This window comes from Episyrphus balteatus, chromosome 2 (genome assembly GCF_945859705.1).
Source record: "Episyrphus balteatus chromosome 2, idEpiBalt1.1, whole genome shotgun sequence".
NCBI classification, from domain to species: Eukaryota; Metazoa; Arthropoda; class Insecta; order Diptera; family Syrphidae; genus Episyrphus; species Episyrphus balteatus.
The window spans coordinates 12380661-12399805 of record NC_079135.1 but is presented as its reverse complement, the minus strand read 5'-3'; the positions used below and the strand labels follow the sequence as shown (position 1 = coordinate 12399805).

At 30.5% G+C, this 19145-nt stretch overlaps 2 protein-coding genes across 12 annotated transcripts in view; both read left to right on the top strand.

The window, feature by feature from the left end:
- The window catches only part of LOC129908553 (serine/threonine-protein kinase mig-15), a 58628-nt gene extending 49380 nt beyond the window's left edge, over window positions 1-9248 (top strand). For 4 of the 11 annotated variants that reach the window (XM_055985138.1, XM_055985136.1, XM_055985137.1 and 1 more), the window contains 9 exons: window positions 960-1085; window positions 4480-4935; window positions 5001-5156; window positions 6813-6980; window positions 7051-7200; window positions 7267-7401; window positions 7472-7546; window positions 7609-7778; window positions 9067-9248. In XM_055985138.1, the coding sequence (XP_055841113.1) occupies window positions 960-1085; window positions 4480-4935; window positions 5001-5156; window positions 6813-6980; window positions 7051-7200; window positions 7267-7401; window positions 7472-7546; window positions 7609-7778; window positions 9067-9145 (1515 nt within the window). In that variant the 3' untranslated portion in view covers window positions 9146-9248. Of the gene's footprint in view, window positions 1-959; window positions 1086-4479; window positions 4936-5000; window positions 5157-6812; window positions 6981-7050; window positions 7201-7266; window positions 7402-7471; window positions 7547-7608; window positions 8128-9066 lie in introns of those variants that run through there. The other 7 variants (XM_055985145.1, XM_055985144.1, XM_055985139.1 and 4 more) reach the window with 5 other exon arrangements.
- A 4798-nt stretch (window positions 9249-14046) lies between these two features.
- LOC129908557 (60S ribosomal protein L8) lies at window positions 14047-15283 on the top strand. Its single transcript, XM_055985149.1, has 3 exons — window positions 14047-14146; window positions 14385-14538; window positions 14598-15283. The coding sequence occupies exons 2-3, from the start codon at window positions 14401-14403 to the stop codon at window positions 15234-15236; spliced, it is 777 nt and encodes a 258-aa protein (XP_055841124.1). The 5' UTR covers window positions 14047-14146; window positions 14385-14400; the 3' UTR covers window positions 15237-15283.
- The last annotated feature ends 3862 nt before the right edge of the window (window positions 15284-19145 follow it).

The following is a 19145-nucleotide window of genomic DNA, read 5'->3' as shown; positions in this document are numbered from 1 at the left end:
CAGAATTACAGAATTACCAAACTATTGTTTACGCATTTCTATTATTAAAAAAAATATATAAAAAAGAAATATTTTAAAATGTTTATATTTGTTTCAAGAAGGCGATGTTTCCTAATTTGGAGATTTCATAAGTTATGTTTATAATCGATTTAAATAAATGGTAAAATCATGTCCAACCGTCGTATTAATTACTTGTATTATTATTGTTTAGGTTTACAATATGTACTGCAAAAAAAAATTTAAAAAAATTAAAGACAGTTCTGCAACTTTAATGTAAGCATAGAGTTTGTAGGTTCATTTTAATTTATTTTTGTTAATTTCACCATTATATATTTGACCATACTTAGTGAAATTCACAAACGAAATTTAATTTAAAAAAATGCTAAATGTCTTGGCATCAAAATTTTATATTGGTACCCTTTATACAACTCACAGACTCATACTTTAAATATAAAATAATTAAAATATTTTAAAATTCATAAAAACAAATATTTAAAATCATTCGTAAGAATTAAAAACTAAACTTTCATAGTTATAAAATAACCGCATTAATGCCTTTCCCTCCGCCAGTGTTGTGAACAGTACAATGCCAGCTTACATGGGTTAATGGTTTTTTAACAAGATAGTCTTATTAAATTTTACTCAAACTTGTGTGTCCGATTTCATCAATTCAAAAAAATAAAAACAAAATAATTCAGTTTAATTTTTAATTTTTTTGTTTAATAAAATTCGCATATTTTCATAAAAAAAAAACAACAATAAAAGAATAAAAAAAAATACATAATTTCCTTATTGGCATTCAAACGACTTCAAAGATCGAGTCGTAAAAGAAAAATCATTTTTTATGAATTCAATTCACATCAATTTTGTTTTTGTGTCTTAAAAAATTATTGAATTTGTACTCTAAACACTCTAAAACAAAATTGTATTTATTCATTTAATTCCTGCCCAAAAATTAGAACCGAAGCGGAGAGAGTAGTGGCTTGGGTACTCCTGGAACTCGAACGAGTAGCGTTTTGCCAGACTTACTTAGTCAAGCATCGCCAGCAACTCCACCACGCCATGATAAATCCTCCAGTGAAGAGGTAAGTCTTTCGTTTGTTCTCGTTTTTAGTTTTTTGTTTTATTCAAAAATAGTGTTGTTTTTTAACTCTTCGTTTATCCGGTTAATATGTAACAATTGTCGATTTTTTTTTTTCAATTAAAAATAAAATATCGTATTTGTGAGCTTTACCATAGTACCATCAATCAAAATTAAGAAAAAAAAGGAAGAAAACTTTAGCATACAGAAGTTTGATTTTTTTATATTTTTTAAAATTATTAATATCTTAATTCGTTTGTTTTTTTTTTTTTTTTTTTTGTTTAATTTTAAACCAATGAAAGTGTTGTTGTGTGACTAATCATTTGGTTTGGACATTTTATTTTAATTTACATTTTTTTTAAAATTTTTTACATGTAGAGCATTTCTTTATCATCATTATTATTTTAGGTGATCAAATTTTATTAATATTAAAAAATAAAAGTAGATAAATTTAAAAACAGTATTTTTGATCAAATAATAAATATTAAAAAAAATAGAGTTGAGCATTTCGTGCATATTTATTATTATTATAATATTTTTTTTTGTTAATCTTACCCCGATGAATGTACTTGGAAAGCAAAAGTGAATGAGATTGATTTTTTTTTTTTTTTTGAGACAACTAAAAACCTTATTTTTGACTAAATTGATTTGTATACAAATTTAAGAAAAAAAAAAACCAAAAATTTTTTTATAACGAATTTTATTCTTCATTGTGTTTTGTCTTTCCGCGACGTTTGAGCTGATGGCCACATCATCGAATCCACTAAAAAAATTCTCAATAAATGAAAAAAATTCATAGTAAGTATTTCTGCCAAAAAAAAAACTACAACAAAAAATACAAAATGTTCAAACAAACATCAACAAAGCAAAATGAAAAAAAAAAAATAAATAAGCAATTTCCATTTATTGTTTGTATTATTTTTGTTTGTTTCTATTTCTTTTTTTGTATAGAACATTTTTTAAGTATTTTCTTTTTTCACTAAACATTTTTTTATATATTGAATTAACAAACAAACGTTATAAGTAATTGAGAATTAAAAAAAGAAAACGATTTTTTTGTTAAATAATAATATTTTGTTACATTTCATGTAAAATGAATTTATTTAGAGAAAAAAATGTTTCCTGTCGTATGATTTTTTTTATATTAATTGTTGCTGCATTAATTTTTCTTTTTTTTTTTTTGTTTATATTTAGTGTTAATTTAAATGGATGGAGTCTCGTTGTATATTTTCTATATCTTCAATATAATATATGCAGTTGAAAAAAAAGTATAGGATTTGTGTATCATTGGAAACGTTTCGTTTTGTTTTTTTCTTGTTTAAGGAGTTAACTTTTCTGTGTTAACCTTTTTTTATTTGAGGGAATAAATATATTTTTCTCATAATAACATGAGGAGTATGTTTAGCATGTGCAACCATCAGAGTTTTTTTTTATTGTCGGTGTACGAAATGTTTGTTTTTGAGGATATATTATGTATTTAGTAAAGGTTACATTAAAAATTAAATATGCACTAACATGTTGAATTAAAATTGTTTCATCATATACCTAATTTGTTTCATTTAATGAGTTCATTAAAAGTTTGACTAACCTGCATACATTTATAAATAAATAATTATAGTATGACACATTTACTTGGTTCATCTACCACGCAGGCTCCTTCATATATCCTTTTGTTTCTCTTAAATATTGAAAAATCAAAAAAAGAGCCCTACATAGGAGCGTTCAATTTCAATTTAATAAACCATTAAAAAGTGATAAAATTCCAAACTCAAAAACACAATCTTTCCCACGTAAATCATATGGGAATAAGAAATTTGTGATGCGGCAGTACTTATTATTAAGGGCTGTAACTTTTACAGTATTTTTTTTTTCGTCATTTCAACAATATTTTCGATATAACAAAAAAAATTTTTTAATCAGTCAGTAATGTAATCATTTTTCGGGATTGCAATTCAAAATAAGGTTTTTCAAAGACCACCATTCCATTTGAAAAAAAAAATATTACTAATTTGACCATAGCTAATATCGTCAGGTTAAAATGCAAACCTGCCTACTTGACTTTAAAACTCCTGACAAATCAATAAATCTAAAACTATATACATAAAGTTGTTCTAACTAAACTAATAAAATTTAAAAGAATTTATAAGATTTGAAAGCTTTTAGTATTTTTAATCAATTTTTGAAATCATTTTTATGTTGAGTTAGCAGGTTTGCATGTTCAGTCTTTTGTATTACATACTTTAGTAACCTTATACATCACACCGTGAAAATTCTGTACCCCTTCTTTACACCTCCTCGGGGTTAATTATTAAAAAAAAATGAACTCGCCAAATTATAAAAAATGCCATCGCTCACTGTAAACTTAGGTTAAATCAAAATGCTATTGAAAAATCATACACAAAATCGTTAAATTGTGCCTTTTTTATAGTGGGTGAGCAAATCTCCTCAAAACTAGACTCGCTGACTTTTAGCGTGTTTCAAACCCATTTACTGAAAAACTCGGAAAGCAATAAATTTTAAAATCAGAAATTTTTATTAACAACGTAAAAATCCTGGTTGTTAAAATCTCATTATTATCGGCGAATATCATTACCGTTATCATTACACGGTGTCCCCCAACTAGGAAACAAAAAATAATATTCCCGAATGTGATTAAAAAGCGTACAAAAAAAGTCAACTGCCTCCATTCAATATTTCAATATTTTTCTTGTTTAAACTTAATTTTTTTGAATGAGTGTTATCACTAGTATATTTTAGTAAATAAGAATAATAATTCGCTAAACATACTTTTCATCAATCACTTAATAGCTTAATTTTGTTTTAAATCATTATTTTTTTCTTACTGTTGAATAAACGTTTTATTCAGCTAAATAATAAAAAAGAATACTATTCTTACGAAAATTTTATTTATTCATTATTTTTTTCATTCTTTTTAACAACCATGGCGTCTGGGAAAGACTAATCACACAATTTATTATATGTTATTTTTTTTATAATTAATTTATTTAATTTTTAATGTATTTTTTTAATTTTGAGTGTAGTATCATCGGTACATTTGTTTAACATCCAACTAACAATATTTTATAATTTTAATCGAAAACTATCATAAGTTACATTTTTATAATTATTCTTTCTTTAATCTTGTGTTCTTAAAAAAAAAATAAGAACATTTCTTGCATGTTGATATTCACCTAGCATTTGCATTAATCAAATCAAACTAAGTAATAACGAAAAAACGCATTTAATTTAAAAAAAAAAACCAAAAAAAAATGAATTAACTTTAAAGGCACTTTAAAAAACCATTTTTATTTGCTTGATTGCAAGTGAATGATAATGATTCTCTTTATTTTTAGTTTTTTTTTTAATAATATAATCTCATTTTTACAACATTTTTCTAGTATCGAGCGGCCGTTAGTTCATCAGTCCATTCCACACCTTCCAAGTCGTTTATCGCGTCGAATAGTTCGCCACAATCGACTATTTCGTCGTCGTCACGACAAAATAGTCCAAATCATTCGATTACAAAAACTAGATCGAGTAGTAGTATTAATAATTGTAATAAATCTATATCACCACCTTCACTTCCGCCCCATGCCTATGCTCTCCAACAGAAACAAAGGAGCTTCCTCACTTTCGGATTTGGTGCCGGCGGTTCGGGTGGATCCCGTCGGGAGAGTCATGTGAATGTCAATGTGACACCAACGTCGCATGACGCCTCAAGTGACACTCCTGAAATTCGAAAATACAAGAAGCGTTTCAATTCGGAAATTTTGTGTGCTGCATTGTGGGGTGTCAATTTGCTGATAGGAACCGAGAATGGTTTAATGTTGCTCGATCGATCGGGACAAGGAAAGGTATACAAAATTTATTTAAAAAAAAGTCTTAAAATCTATTACTCATATTTTTTGTTTGGTTTCAGGTCTATCAATTGATCTCTCGTCGCCGATTCCAACAGATGGAAGTTCTCGAAGGACAGAATATCTTGGTAACAATATCTGGAAAAAAGAATCGTGTTCGTGTGTATTATCTTTCATGGTTAAAGTCAAAAATCCTTAGAACCGATGGTCTGTCAGACGTAAGTTGATCTTTTTTTTAACAAAAACTCATTTATAATAGAATTCAAAGATGTTACATAAGTTGAAAACAATAAGCATCTGCTCAAGTAAAGTCCGTATTTATAGTGAAAAAAGATTGGTCACTGGCATGAGTCCACTAAAATCTATTGCATATTTCATTGTGTCGGCCCAATAATAGTTATGTACGGACCTCAAAAATTATTCACGGGAAATTATGGGACTCTCAATCTCTTGAGTTCTATAATGGTATCGCCGAGATTTATGTCGTTTTCGATTGGTTTCACTCAAGAATTCACTCATTCTGAAATCGAATGGAACAGGTCAAGTAGCTTCCACTCAGTTCTGTTTTTTATTTTGTGTTAGTGAAATTTCAAATGTCAAATATTGATATTATTTTTCTTTCAAACGAAAAAATTATAAAAATTAAAAATCTGAAGACGACGGAAGAAGAAAATGTTAAAAAAAAATCATTCCACTGCATTAAGGTACCCGTTTTAATCTTTTTATTAATTTTAATTTTTGAATGACAACAAAAAAAGAATGATTGAGTATTTTTTTGTTGACATTTTAGTGTCCATGTATTAGTGCTTCTGATTTTAAATCGAGAAGAGAATTTCTCTTCTGAGAAGCGTTCTGTCTGTCAGTTTTGTGCGAATAAAACACTTTCAGAAGGCTTCTGAATGATTCCGGACGCTTCCGGAGAGCCAATCGAAAACGCCATTAGGCCATCTTTCAATCTAGAAGAAAACTATTATGAATGGCCGGGTTCAACGCAACCACCTCAACTTAAGTAATGAATTTTGAGGCTCTGATTGGCCTAACTTAATTAGATCACACAACGGGTCTCGGTTTCAACCAACAAACTTCTCCAGGCAGCTATGTCCCTTAGTTGCTGTCTTCAGTTGCACACATCAAGTAGGTTAAGGTTATTTTCCAATTAAGCGTGCTACCTAAGATGAGGTTCGCCCATGCAGCAGAGCTGGGATGATAAATGTTTGTACAGGGCTTCCTTGGTTCTTTGAGATAGGGTTTTATTGCTTAAATGCCTGCTTAGCCCGAAGAAATAACGATTAAAAAGAGTTATTCATATTCTTGAAGATGGGGCACACTATTCTGAGATCATATCATTGGATATACTTTCTTTGGCTTTATATTACATATGAATTGTTGTATGCTCCTGAACAGATCATCTCCAGCTGCTTTAAACAGTTCGGCTTGTATGGCATTGTTGGCCGCAGCTTTATGCGATTTAAGATCGCTGTTTTCACATCTTGCAGGTAGGGTGGACATCTTCGCCTTTTAGCAGTTTGGAAAAGTGGTCTTTACAAATCCTAAGCACCGTCTCGTTTTCATCATAGCAGGCTTCTATTTTGGCCGGCCTGATATCATTGTGTAGATTGTTTATCCATTTTATAGAATTTTCTATAATGCCTTAGCATCCCTCGATAGACTCGACCACTTACTTTTTGTGTTGTCTCTTTTTCCGTCTTAAGATTCGCCGTCCGACATCACTTTGACTCTAGTGAAAAAAAAACGATTATGAATAGCTAAAGTAACAAAAAATCTAATAAGACGCGTACTTGAGAAATGTTTCGACTTAGTGTCGGTTTGCATTTTGTACCTTTAAATTTAATAATGATTTGAATTTCTTACAGCAAGTAGAACGACGCAATGGTTGGATTAATGTCGGAGATCTTCAAGGTGCTGTACATTTCAAAATAGTTAAATACGAAAGGATTAAGTTCCTAGTGATTGCATTAAAAGACTCGATTGAAATTTATGCGTGGGCGCCAAAGCCTTACCATAAGTTCATGGCATTTAAAGTAAGTAAATTTGATATAACCCTCATTTTGTTTTACTTATGAGAATTTTATTTTATTATTTTTATTTTAGAATTTTGGTGAACTTGAACATCGTCCTCTGTTAGTGGATCTTACAATAGAAGATCAATCCAGATTGAAAGTTATTTACGGCTCAGCCGAAGGTTTCCATGCTGTCGATCTGGACTCTGCTGAAGTTTATGATATCTATCTTCCTAAACATGTATGTTAAACGACCACTTTTTCAAAAATCATTATTTTATATCTCTTCTTGTCTTTGTTTTTTTAGACTCAGGGTGCAATCATACCGCATTGTATTGTAGCGCTTCCAAACTCTAATGGAATGCAATTACTTCTTTGCTATGATAATGAAGGAGTTTATGTGAATACAGTTGGTCGAGTATCGAAGAATATTGTTTTGCAGGTAAATTTAACAATTTTCTCTTTTTAAAATTAACATTTTTTTCAATTTTAAACTTTTTTGTTTCTTTAAGTGGGGCGAGATGCCAACATCAGTAGCTTACATCGGTACGGGACAAATTATGGGCTGGGGCAATAAAGCAATTGAAGTAGGTTACCATTTTTTATCTTTTCAAAATTGTTCCGTTTTTAACTAAATTTTGTTTTACAGATTCGTTCAGTTGAAACCGGTCATTTAGACGGTGTGTTTATGCACAAAAAAGCTCAACGTTTGAAATTCCTTTGCGAAAGGAATGATAAGGTGTTCTTCAGCAGTGCCAAAGGTGCTTCATCGTGTCAAATATACTTTATGACACTCAATAAGCCTGGTATGGCTAACTGGTAGATAAGCTAAGTCTTAAGAAAATCGAAAAACAAAAATAAAAAAAACACAACATATTCAGATTTAAAAGAAAGAAAAGAAAATAATAAAAAAAACTACAAATAAAGAGCAAAAGAAAAATAATTACAGAAAAAGAAAAAAAAGTAAACACAAAAAGCAACAACAACAAAGTTATAAAACTAATTTATATTATTAAACGCATTTTTTTATTAAAAAAAAATATTCTTATAATTATGATTACTTATTATTAAAAAAAAATATAAAACAAAAAAAATTATATATATTATAAAAGTGAGAGTGCAAGAGAAAAAAAAACCACAAAAAGAAAATAGAAAGAAAAAAATAAAACACAATTTTTATCATCGTGTGTGTATAAAACGCAAGTAATATTAGAACAACAAAAAAAAACATAAGAAATAATATCAAACGCTTTTTTTGAATATAAATGAATAGTATAAAAAGAACAAAGTCTTTTTTTTATAATCTTTTAAAATGTTTGCATCTTTTTTAAAATGAAATACAATTTTATTATTATTTTTTTTTTTATTATTATTTTTATTGAATATATTTTAAAAAGTAATAAATGTTTTTAAATAGGAAAAAACTATAATTATTTATTATTATTATTTTGTGCATACTAACTTGCTGATTGTACTGCCGCGTATTGATTTCTAAAACTCAATATAAAAATGCGGATAAAAACATTAAAGAACTAAAGAAAAGGGAGGCTTTTTTACATCTTCCACCAGTTTTTGGTTTAAAGGTGTTTTTTCTTGAACTGAAAAATACACAAAAATCATTAAAATGCGTTAAAATTAAGACATTGAACAGCACTGCACCGGAGCGATAGCGACATTAGTGTAGCATCGAATCAGCTTATCATTTCTAATCTTTACTCTTTTGCTAGCAATCTTTAACTTGCATTTTTATAATCAGGCCGTTTTCAAAGCTTAATTTCATCCTTCAATTTTCTTTCAATAAATTTGGAACTTTTCATGCGCTCGGCTAAATTTAAGCGGTTTATCAAAATTTGGATCCAATTTTTTTTTAAGCTATTGGCATTTCGAAACAATTTTCAAATTATACTTGTTTCAGATTTATTTTTTAATGAGTTTCATTTTTTGTTTATCTTTTTTTTTTTTAATAATTATTTTAATTTTGTTCAAATACAAACAAAAACAGTTTTTTTTTATTTTTTTTTGTTTTCGATTTTCGGAAAAGATTTTTTTCAATACTTTCGTTTTAGTTTTTTGTTGCTTACACTTTTTTGTTGTATTTTTATTTTAGGTTGCTAAAACAAGCTGATATGTTGATGGAAACATTCTGGGAAAGCAGGCAACAAGCTCCAAAGGGATGTAAAAATTAGTATATCATCCAAATTTTAGGGCAATTAAATATTATTTTTTTTTATTTTTAAAACTATGTAAACATAATAATCTTTTCCAAATAAATTCATTAGCAACAATGTATTTAAGATTTTGAAATTTATTCGACTTAAAAAAACGATATACTTACACAATCATAATTACATACATATTACACAAAAACGAAAAAAATCGGCTCGCTCTTATGTCGTTTTCTATTGACGAATCTCAGAATGAGATTTGTGAATTTGACAGCTGAAAGGGGGGGTGAAGAGGGGAAGTAGTGGACAAATTTCAGATTTCATGATCTATTTGCGTCTTGAGATTCAAAAAAATGACAAATAAATGAATCTGAGATTCAAGAATCTGATTCTGGATTTTTATCAAGATTCACGCATACAAACACACGCACTTTCACACACACTCCTCTGTTTGACATTTGTCTGAACATTTGTTGTTGTTTTATTTTTTTTATACGCACAGATTTCGCACACAATTACAAAACTAGATTTCATATTCTATTTGCAGTGGAAAATCTGAGAATTTTACACACAAATCTCAAAAGTCAATAGAAAACGACATTAAATATCAGAATTAAATTCTGAGCTTTTCGCCTGGTTCCGATATTATGTCAGTTAAAAGCGTTTTCCACGAAAAGTCCAAAATTATTAGATTTTAAACCTATTTTTGTATGAATGTTTCGTAGCAGTTGGAGAGCATTTATTCCATCTCATTTTTACTGGAAGAAAAAATGGTGAAATAATTTTCAGTATATTTTTGTTGTTAGTCTCTGTTTTAAATTATTACTGAATGGAATTCTTAAGTCTAACGAAAACACGGCTTACATTATATAAAAACTTTTTTTGTCACTAAATTGGTATAAACTGTTATATCCCATAACAGTAGATAGAATTTCGTTCAAAATATCAAAATCTTAATTTCTTAATTCATAAATTCCGAATTTGAACGAAATTATGGATTAAAGTATTTTTCAAAAATGCTTATCGCGAGTGATAGTTATAGCAGGTGTACAAGTGTCTTTCAACTGTTATACAAAACAGTACCCATAAATTTCCACTTTGAATAGATTTATTTTTTTTGTGCGAGCCGTTTGTCTGCACACTCTAGTTAAGATAGCTGCGTTAAGTTAGAAATCAATAAGCAAATAGGTACATAGAGAAAAACATGAGACAATTTACTCAATTTTATGAAGAAATTATTGGGTGTTTTCATAAACGTCGGAAATCTGCGTCAGTCCAATCGTCTTTCTGCTTTGCTGCATTAATGAACACACTAATTCTGCAGAATGTTTGCAGGCCTGCGTTGGTACAATTTTCAGCAGTCACTGAGTGTTCATAAACGTCAGAAAAAAAAAAATAAAAAATTACTACATAATGAGTTTTGTTTAAGCAAACAAATATTTCTTTTTCAGTTCCCGAAAATATTGTTTTTAATAACACGAAAAATTTGTAAACCGTGTTACATTAGGGTGGCTAAAAAAAAAAATACTTTCTTCTAAAAAAAAAAAATAATAAAAACACCGAGTAGTTCACATTTAAAACAAATTATCTATGGAAAAAATATTTTTAATTAGGGTGTTCAAGAAAGTTTTTTTATGCGTTTGAAAAAAAAAATGATTTTTAGTGCACAAAAAGATTGTTAAGTGCGTTTTTGCTATAGTAATATTAAATTCATGCCAAATTAATTAAATTTAATTTGGTTGAATTCCAAGCGTAAATGTTAAATATACCACTTTTCTGAGCCCCCAAATTCGAAAATACCTACCCCAATTTTACATAATATTTCATAAACCATGTTTTACAAACTTTCTCTGCAGTGAAAAATATTTTTTTTGTAATTAATTAAAAAAAAAATGTGAACCACCCTAATGGAAATTTTTTTTTTCTTCGATAATTTGGTCAAAACAATATCCACGTTGATTTTTTTGGAATTCTTCAAGCTACTGTAGAAGATAAAATTTTTTAGAGCCACCCTAATACGAAAAAAATTAATATAAACTCGTTATCTCAAAAAAAAACGATTTCGAAATTTTCTGTGTCATCAAAATTTAAATTTTTCGAAAAATGAAAAAGAAACATTTTTTTGCACCACCCTAATTAATTAATATGTTTGCTTTTCATTTTTTTTAACAATATTTACATGTTTTAACAAAAAAAATCGAATCAAGACTCAAATAAATTTTTCTTGAGTTCTGCAGCAATAAAATTTTGGCTGCGCAATCTGCCCGATGTTGACGACATACTGACGTTTATGAACAGCAGAACTGCAGTTGGACTAAGTTAGTCCGATCGCAGATCTGACTTTATGAACACGACTAACGCAGGCCTAAGTTAGGCAGACGTTTATGAAAACACCCATTCTTTAATAGAATGTAGAGTTGGGCACTTTAGTTCATTTGAGTGATCGACCACTTTAGTTCAAATCACGCTACTGAACTAGTTCTGAACTAGTTCATTTTAGTTCAATTTATTTTAATCACTCCAGTTTTGTTAGAATTAAAAAACAAAATTATAGTTTGTACACACTGTATCCAAATTTAAGTAAAATTGACGCATTCTACATAATAAAACAAATACAACCTAAAAACAACAAATTTGTACAACATATTTTATTTTCTATAAAAATTCTTAATTTCGTTCATATACTTGTCGAGCTTTCTGGTTCCTGACGAAAGCCTAGAAGAAATACGTGTTGCTTTCATTAAATCGAAATCATAGTAATGCAAGGACCAAGATGCTACTTGTTTTTTGTTCTTGCTCAGAAATAAGAGTAAGTGGTGCATCAAAATCTTGAGGTAGAGCAGAACAACTGATTTCGCTCAACAAAGAATTGGATGCAATTTCATAATGCACTTTGGTTTCTGCACCCCTTCTGTCGGGTTAAATGGGCTCTGTCGTCGTATAAAACAAGGACCAAATTTGAAAATTCCCTATACATATGGGACTTCCTTTCACCCAAAAAATATATAAACAAAAATGATAATGTAAGGTGAGCGCAAGCTGTTTTGTAATGTCATATTACGATTGCTCTAGGTTGCTGTTTAGTTTGTTGAAACAAATCTTTTTCGCTATTCGCGAACCAAATTGAACTAAGCAAGTGAACTAAGTTCACTAGTTCACCAAGATGAACTAGTTCGTTCGCGAACTACACAAGCCTAATAGAATGTTGATTTTGGAATGATTCTGTGGAAAAAATATTTCCCAAGTTCTATCAGGTTTTCTCTTCGTTTCCGCATCAAATAAGTGAGATACATTTATCAGGTTTTCAAAAATGTCCTATACAAATTTTGACAGTTCGATTTATCAGATTTAATTAAATCTATAATTTATCAGGGTTTTCTACAGTTATAACAATAACCCTTAAATGTTATAAATGTGTTTCCGCACCTCCATAATCTAGATCCAAATTTACGATATGCTAATATATAGGCCTCTCTTGATAAAAGAATCTAAATTTTAATTTTGTGTGAAAGAGGTATAAACCCAACAAACAATTATGCTTCTGTAAAGCTTTACTGAAAATGATATTGCTTCTGTAAAGCCTTATAGAAGCAAAATTCAAAGTTAGGTTAGTTTATTAAGGGCCAGTTGTACAAACGTGGTTCAACCTTATTTCAGGAATTTAACTTCCCAGTTTCAGCGGATTAGCTGTGTTTTAACTTTGGTTCAAACAAATGGATTATTTAAGCCAGAACTACAATTGGAGTAAGCGGTTGGAAGCTAATGTCAAATCCACGTTTTTTCTTTGACTTTTTGATAAGTTTTCATCCGACGAGTGCGGTTGCGAGCGCTATGTTTCCCTCCGTTTCGTCCGACGCCTTTGACAATTAAGGCTTGGCCACACCGGAGGGTACGCGGTAGCGATACGGGTAGCGGCAACGATATTTGTATTAAAAAAATTCCACATCCGAACGTTGATCTGTCAGTTTGGAATTTTTTCCATACAAATACCCGTACCGTAACCTGTACCTCTACCGCGTACCCTCCGGTGTGGCCAAGCCTTTATAGTTCTGGCTTTAGTGTGTTTTAAAATAAATGGACCTCTTGAACCTGTGCTTAACCTCAGCTCAACCTCCGATTTCAAAAGATAAAAGTTACTGAATGGTCCTAAAAATCTTAACAAAATACACGTTTGGAAAATTTTTAATGCTTTATTACATTACCCACTCTTTTGCAAAATTACAAAAGCCAAAATTCTATTTTTCTCTCCGGAAAGTTTTTTTTTGTGGAATGAATAAACTATTTTTTTTATCGAGATCTAAAGCTTTCTGCATCAATTTTGTAAGCACAAAATAAGATGGAACATTTTCAGACTTTCACTTTTTCACTTTCCAAACAAAATTATATTAAAAATTCAGCCGAGCTAAAATTTGTATAGGTATTTTAGGTGAGTTTGTGCACAGATTCAGCTAGAAAATCATACATTCGTTTCTGACTTCACATTTTTTATTTGTTATAATTAAGCGGACGTAAAATAAGCGAAGAAAAAAAATATCCGCTGAAATTTATTCCGATCAGCGTACTACCCTCTACTAACAATTTTGCTTCTATAATGCTTTACAGAAGCAACAATTATTGCATCTGTAAAGCTTTATAGAACCAAAATTGTTTGTCGGCTTTATAGTAAAAAGCAAACATTTTATTTTCTACCTATCGCAATTAATTTGTATAAAAAGTTTATTAAAAACTTAAATACGACGAGAAAAGTTCCTCGCATTGCATACACTAAAAATATTTTTATTTTGTTAATTTTCCCAAAAAAAAACGAAAATTATAATCAAAACGGAAATGAAAATTTTTATTTTCTGCTGAATGCATTCATTATTTACAATCCAATCGGAAGTTTAACATCCCTGACCAACATCTCAATCTTTTTTTTTATTATCTAATCTGTAAGTTGGTACAACTGTCACAAAAACTGACATTTTGCATTTTTCTTGTTTTTTCTACCCTCTCTTTCTTTTCTTTTTCAAAAGGCTTTCGGTACGTGTTGTGTTAAAAAAATAATCTCAAAAAATTCAAGAATATTCCAATCATCCATGCTTGAAATAATTTTTATTAATATGCTAACATCATTCTTAATAAATACAAATAGATATTTTTTAAATTCCTATGAAATTTACCCTCTAAAATGAATTTATTTCTTCTAACCCATTGTGTCTGTATTTTGTGAATGACAACTGATTTGATTTTGTGTTTTTGTTCTTTTCTATTATAACAGATCTTAAAAGCCAATAATGGGTCGCGTTATTCGTGCACAACGTAAGGGAGCTGGGTCCGTCTTCAAGGCCCACGTTAAGAGACGCAAGGGAGCCGCCAAACTTAGGCCTTTGGATTTTGCTGAACGTCATGGCTACATCAGGGGTGTAGTTAAAGTAAGTTCGAACACCTTTCCAAATGGAATGTCTTCTTTATACATTCAATTCTATCTTAGGAAATCATTCACGATCCAGGTCGTGGTGCTCCATTAGCAGTTGTTCACTTCCGTGATCCTTACCGCTACAAGGTCCGCAAGGAAATGTTCATTGCCCCCGAGGGTATGCACACTGGCCAGTTCGTCTACTGCGGACGCAAAGCCACCCTCCAAATCGGCAATGTCATGCCTTTGTCCCAAATGCCCGAAGGTACAATCATCTGCAACTTGGAAGAGAAGACCGGTGATCGTGGCCGTTTGGCCCGTACCTCTGGCAATTACGCCACAGTCATTGCCCACAATCCAGACACAAGGAAGACCCGTGTCAAGCTGCCTTCAGGAGCCAAGAAGGTTGTTCCATCTGCTAACCGTGCCATGGTTGGTATTGTTGCTGGTGGTGGTCGTATCGATAAGCCCATATTGAAGGCTGGTCGTGCTTACCACAAATACAAGGTGAAGAGGAACAGCTGGCCAAAGGTACGTGGTGTTGCCATGAACCCTGTTGAACATCCTCACGGAGGTGGTAACCATCAACATATTGGTAAGGCTTCGACTGTTAAGAGGGGAACTTCAGCCGGTAGAAAGGTTGGTCTTATTGCTGCCCGTCGTACCGGTAGGATTCGTGGTGGTAAGGTTGACACCAAGAAGGATGCTAAGTAGATTTATTCCCGTTAATGATAGAGTTGTGTACTTTTATTTTAAAGAACTAAAGATTATATTTGTGCGCAATGAATAAAAATGAAAAAAACAATTTTTTTTAAATCTAAATTGTTTTCTTGTTTACTTTGTGGACTTCTGGGTGGCAGGTGGGTGGTGCTATTTTTATATCAGCAACCTTGTTTCTTTAGAATGCTCATTTTGGAAATGAGCGCGAGCTTGATGATGGGATTCAAAAATAAAATACTTAAAGATTTGAAATGGAGTTGGCTTCAGTAGTTGAATGAATTTTAGGGCCCTATAACGACTCGCGAGTCGATTTGGGAAACAATATCGTGGTATTCCGATTAGAAAAATACGAAAATCTGCCCGCAATTCAAATTAAAGAAAATGAGGTAATCATTTTTAAAACGCTAAATCGCTCAATAACATTAGCGCAAAATTATAAACGATTTATTAAGTTGCTTAAGCCATTTAGTAAGTTACTAAGTTAAAAATCCGTATGCTTTTTGGCTTAGTAACTTACTAAAAACGCTTTAGCATTTTACTTAATCGTTTAAAATTTTACGCTATTGATTCTAGCGATTCGTCATAATAACTCAGGTATCGCAAAAAAGCTCTTAAATATGGTAACGTTCTGACCCTCAAAGACGACCCTATTCAAGATCGCACAGCAAATATCGGAATAAATATATTCAGGGAAACATAGCAAGGAGTATAATTGGTGACAGAAGTTTTGTCCACCGTTTTTTTTTTTTTTAGGTTAATAGAGAGTTGAGCTTGATAAATGCTGTGACCTTGTTCAACTTATAGCTGTGTTGATTTTGAAGGATTCAATCAACAAAAAGTATCCAAACCTATTTTGAATGAAAATTTCTGGGGAAATGTGTTCGAGAGAAGAGCACCCAATCAAAAAGGTTAGTGAAATTTTGCTCCCTTTCAACTTTTTCATCATTTAAAAAAAATAGAGAACAAAATTAAAACGGAAAAGGAATGATATTCTGGGAATTTGTTGAACATATTTTTCGGAGGTTTTATTAAGAAGAGGATTGATTGAGATAATTGAAATCACAAAGTTGTGTGCCCACCGAGCTCAATATCAATAAAAACTTTTTTTCACAATTTGAATCTATTTTAATGTGAATTTTATTCAATTCTATTGCATCATTTTAATTTTCTCCAAATAATATTTATATTTATGTATATATTTAACATATCATAAAAATTTAATGTAATTTAAAAATGCTGAAAAGAAAACATAATTTGTCATAAAAAAAAACTTACTTCCGGTTTAAAACAGAGACCTCTAGTGGGCAATATCTTACAGATTTTTCGAAGTAGTACATGTAGCAGAAACTAGGGAGCACATAAATCGACAGGGAGAATTATGTTATGTAAAAACTTATTAAAGTTGGAAACATAAGACCACCATACAAAAATGTGCAGTTAGAAATTATATAAAAATTTAGCGAGCTAAAATTTATTTAACAATTTCAACCGAGTTGTGCGCAGATTCAGTCAGAAAATTACACACGTTTCGTTTCCAACTACACATTAGGGGTATTCACGATCTGGTGCAACAGGCCTAGTAAAAATGTAAAAAATTTTTTTTTTTACAATAGATTGTGAACGCCTCTTTTCTTATCTATAGTAAATATTGAAGCATGAATGAAATACATGATGTTTTTTTTTTTTAACAGGGTTGTTCCTCCACTGTTGCTTCTTCTTTTTTTCCATTTTTTATAATTTAATTCTTTGTTTTGTTCGGGTTAATTAATTTTCACAAATTATTTTACATCAAAAGAAACTAAATTACGGGACATGAGTACCGACAAGCCGACAACCATAATAAACAGAATAAAAAAGACAAACTGTTTATCATGGGCGACGCGACGGTGAGCTGCCATCTGTCAAAAATAATTTTACTCTATTGCAGTGATACCACTTTACTTCAATTGAAGTAGATCTACTTCTTTTTTTCAAAAAAAATTTAAATCTACTTCCTACTTCGCACCATCACAAAAATATCGAAATCTACTTCATTTTAAAACATCTGTTCAAATCTACTTCAAATGATCAAAATATGAGCCAAATCTACTCCTTTTTTCAGAAAACCAAATATTTGACTAAAAATTGTTATAAAATAATTTGTAGAAATGTGTTTGTACCGAAAATATGGGGTTTGAAAGAATTAAAATTTTTGGTTTTAGTTGTTTTTGCTAATTAAATTATTTAACTTAAATACCTACATTTAATAGAATTATTTTTTTTATATGGATTTGTATAAAAAAAAGAATATTTTGAAATCTACTTCGATTTTTCTCAATTTACTTCCATTTTTTCTTCAAATCTACTTCGACTTTTTTTCTGCAAGTGGTAACGCTGCTCTATTGTATTTTTATTTTGCAATAGGTCTAGGGCATTGACCTACTGTATATGGACTGCTAGTCGTTTGACTTTTCCATACAAAAATTGAAAAAAAAAATGATTCCACATCTTTCTAGCTCTACTAGCGGTATAACCTTATACTACGTTTCCACCTACCCTGAATCCGAGATTTAGCTAAGTAGATTTAGCGTAAATCTCGAGTTTTGTTCTAAATCTTGGATTGAAAGTAGGTGAAAACTTAGATTTATACTACGTTTCCACCTATCCTAAATTCGAGATTTAGCTAAGTAGATTTAGAATAAATCTCGAGTTTTATTCTTATACTATGTTTCCACCTACGCTAAATCCGAGATTTAGCTAAGTAGATTTAGAATAAATCTCTAGATTTATTATAAATCTACTTCGCTAAATCTCAGATTTGGGTTCAGCTACCCTGAATCTAAGATTTTCACAAACTTTCAATCCGAGATTTACAATAAAACTCGAGATATATGCTAAATCTACTTAGCTTAATCTCAGAATTAGGGTAGGTGGAAACGTAGTATTAATCTCGTATTGAAATTAGGTGAAAACTTTAGATTTAGGGAAGCTGAACCCAAATTTGAGATTTATTGAAGTAGATTTAAAATAAATCTCGAGATTTATTCTAAATCTACTTAGCTAAATCTCGGATTTAGGCTAGGTGGAAACATAGTATTAGGGTAGCTGGACCCAAATCTGAGGTTGAGCTAAGTAGATTTAAAATAAATCTCGAGATTTATTCTAAATCTACTTAGCTAAATCTCGGATTTAGCGTAGGTGGAAACATAGTATAAGACGGCGAAAAGAGGAAACTTTTAGTGAATGACATCTGTCGTTAAAAGGTAGTGCTTTCTCTGTTTTTCTATATTTGTTCCTTTCGCACTTGGTCAAAAATGTTGCACTTATTCTCCGCTTTTTTTTAGGGCGCTAGTATCGCGAAGAAAGAAGTGGAACCAACCTGAATATGCTTCTAGCAGTCCATATATATTAAGTCAATGGTCTAGGGTATAGCAAAAGTGCATAAGACTGTTGTAAAATTTTAATCCGTATATTTTGTTGTTGTAGTGTTGTAAGATTTTACACTTTTGCACTTTTGCAATGATACAAGACCAGTTGCATCGGATCGTGAATACCCCTATTTTTTATTCGTCCCAACCTAGCGGGAGAAAAATAAAAATTTGCAAATTCATTTTATGATTGTTTTTCCTGCTGAACCTTGGCTTCAAAAGCATTTTTTGTCTTGTTTTTCGAAAACCAATGGCTCTTGTGGGAAAAAATAATTTTTTACTTTTGTAATTTAATTATTTTTTGCAAAAAGTATCCTGCATACTAGTCTATAAACCTAGAGAACAAAAACTTTGATAAGAAAATGTACGATTTTTTAAGAAAAAAAGTGTTACGATTGAAGTTATACTTCTCACTCACAGAAATTCACCAAGTAGGTTCATACCATACAAAAACCGTTTTACAATTATAAGCACTAGATGGTGCTACTTGCTAATC

Excerpts from the sequence above, each read along its gene's own strand:
- LOC129908557 (XM_055985149.1), top strand. The coding sequence starts at position 14,401 with ATGGGTCGCGTTATTCGTGCACAACGTAAGGGAGCTGGGTCCGTCTTC. Across the intron at positions 14,539-14,597 it reads ACATCAGGGGTGTAGTTAAA|GAAATCATTCACGATCCAGG; the intron begins GTAAGTTCGAAC and ends ATTCTATCTTAG.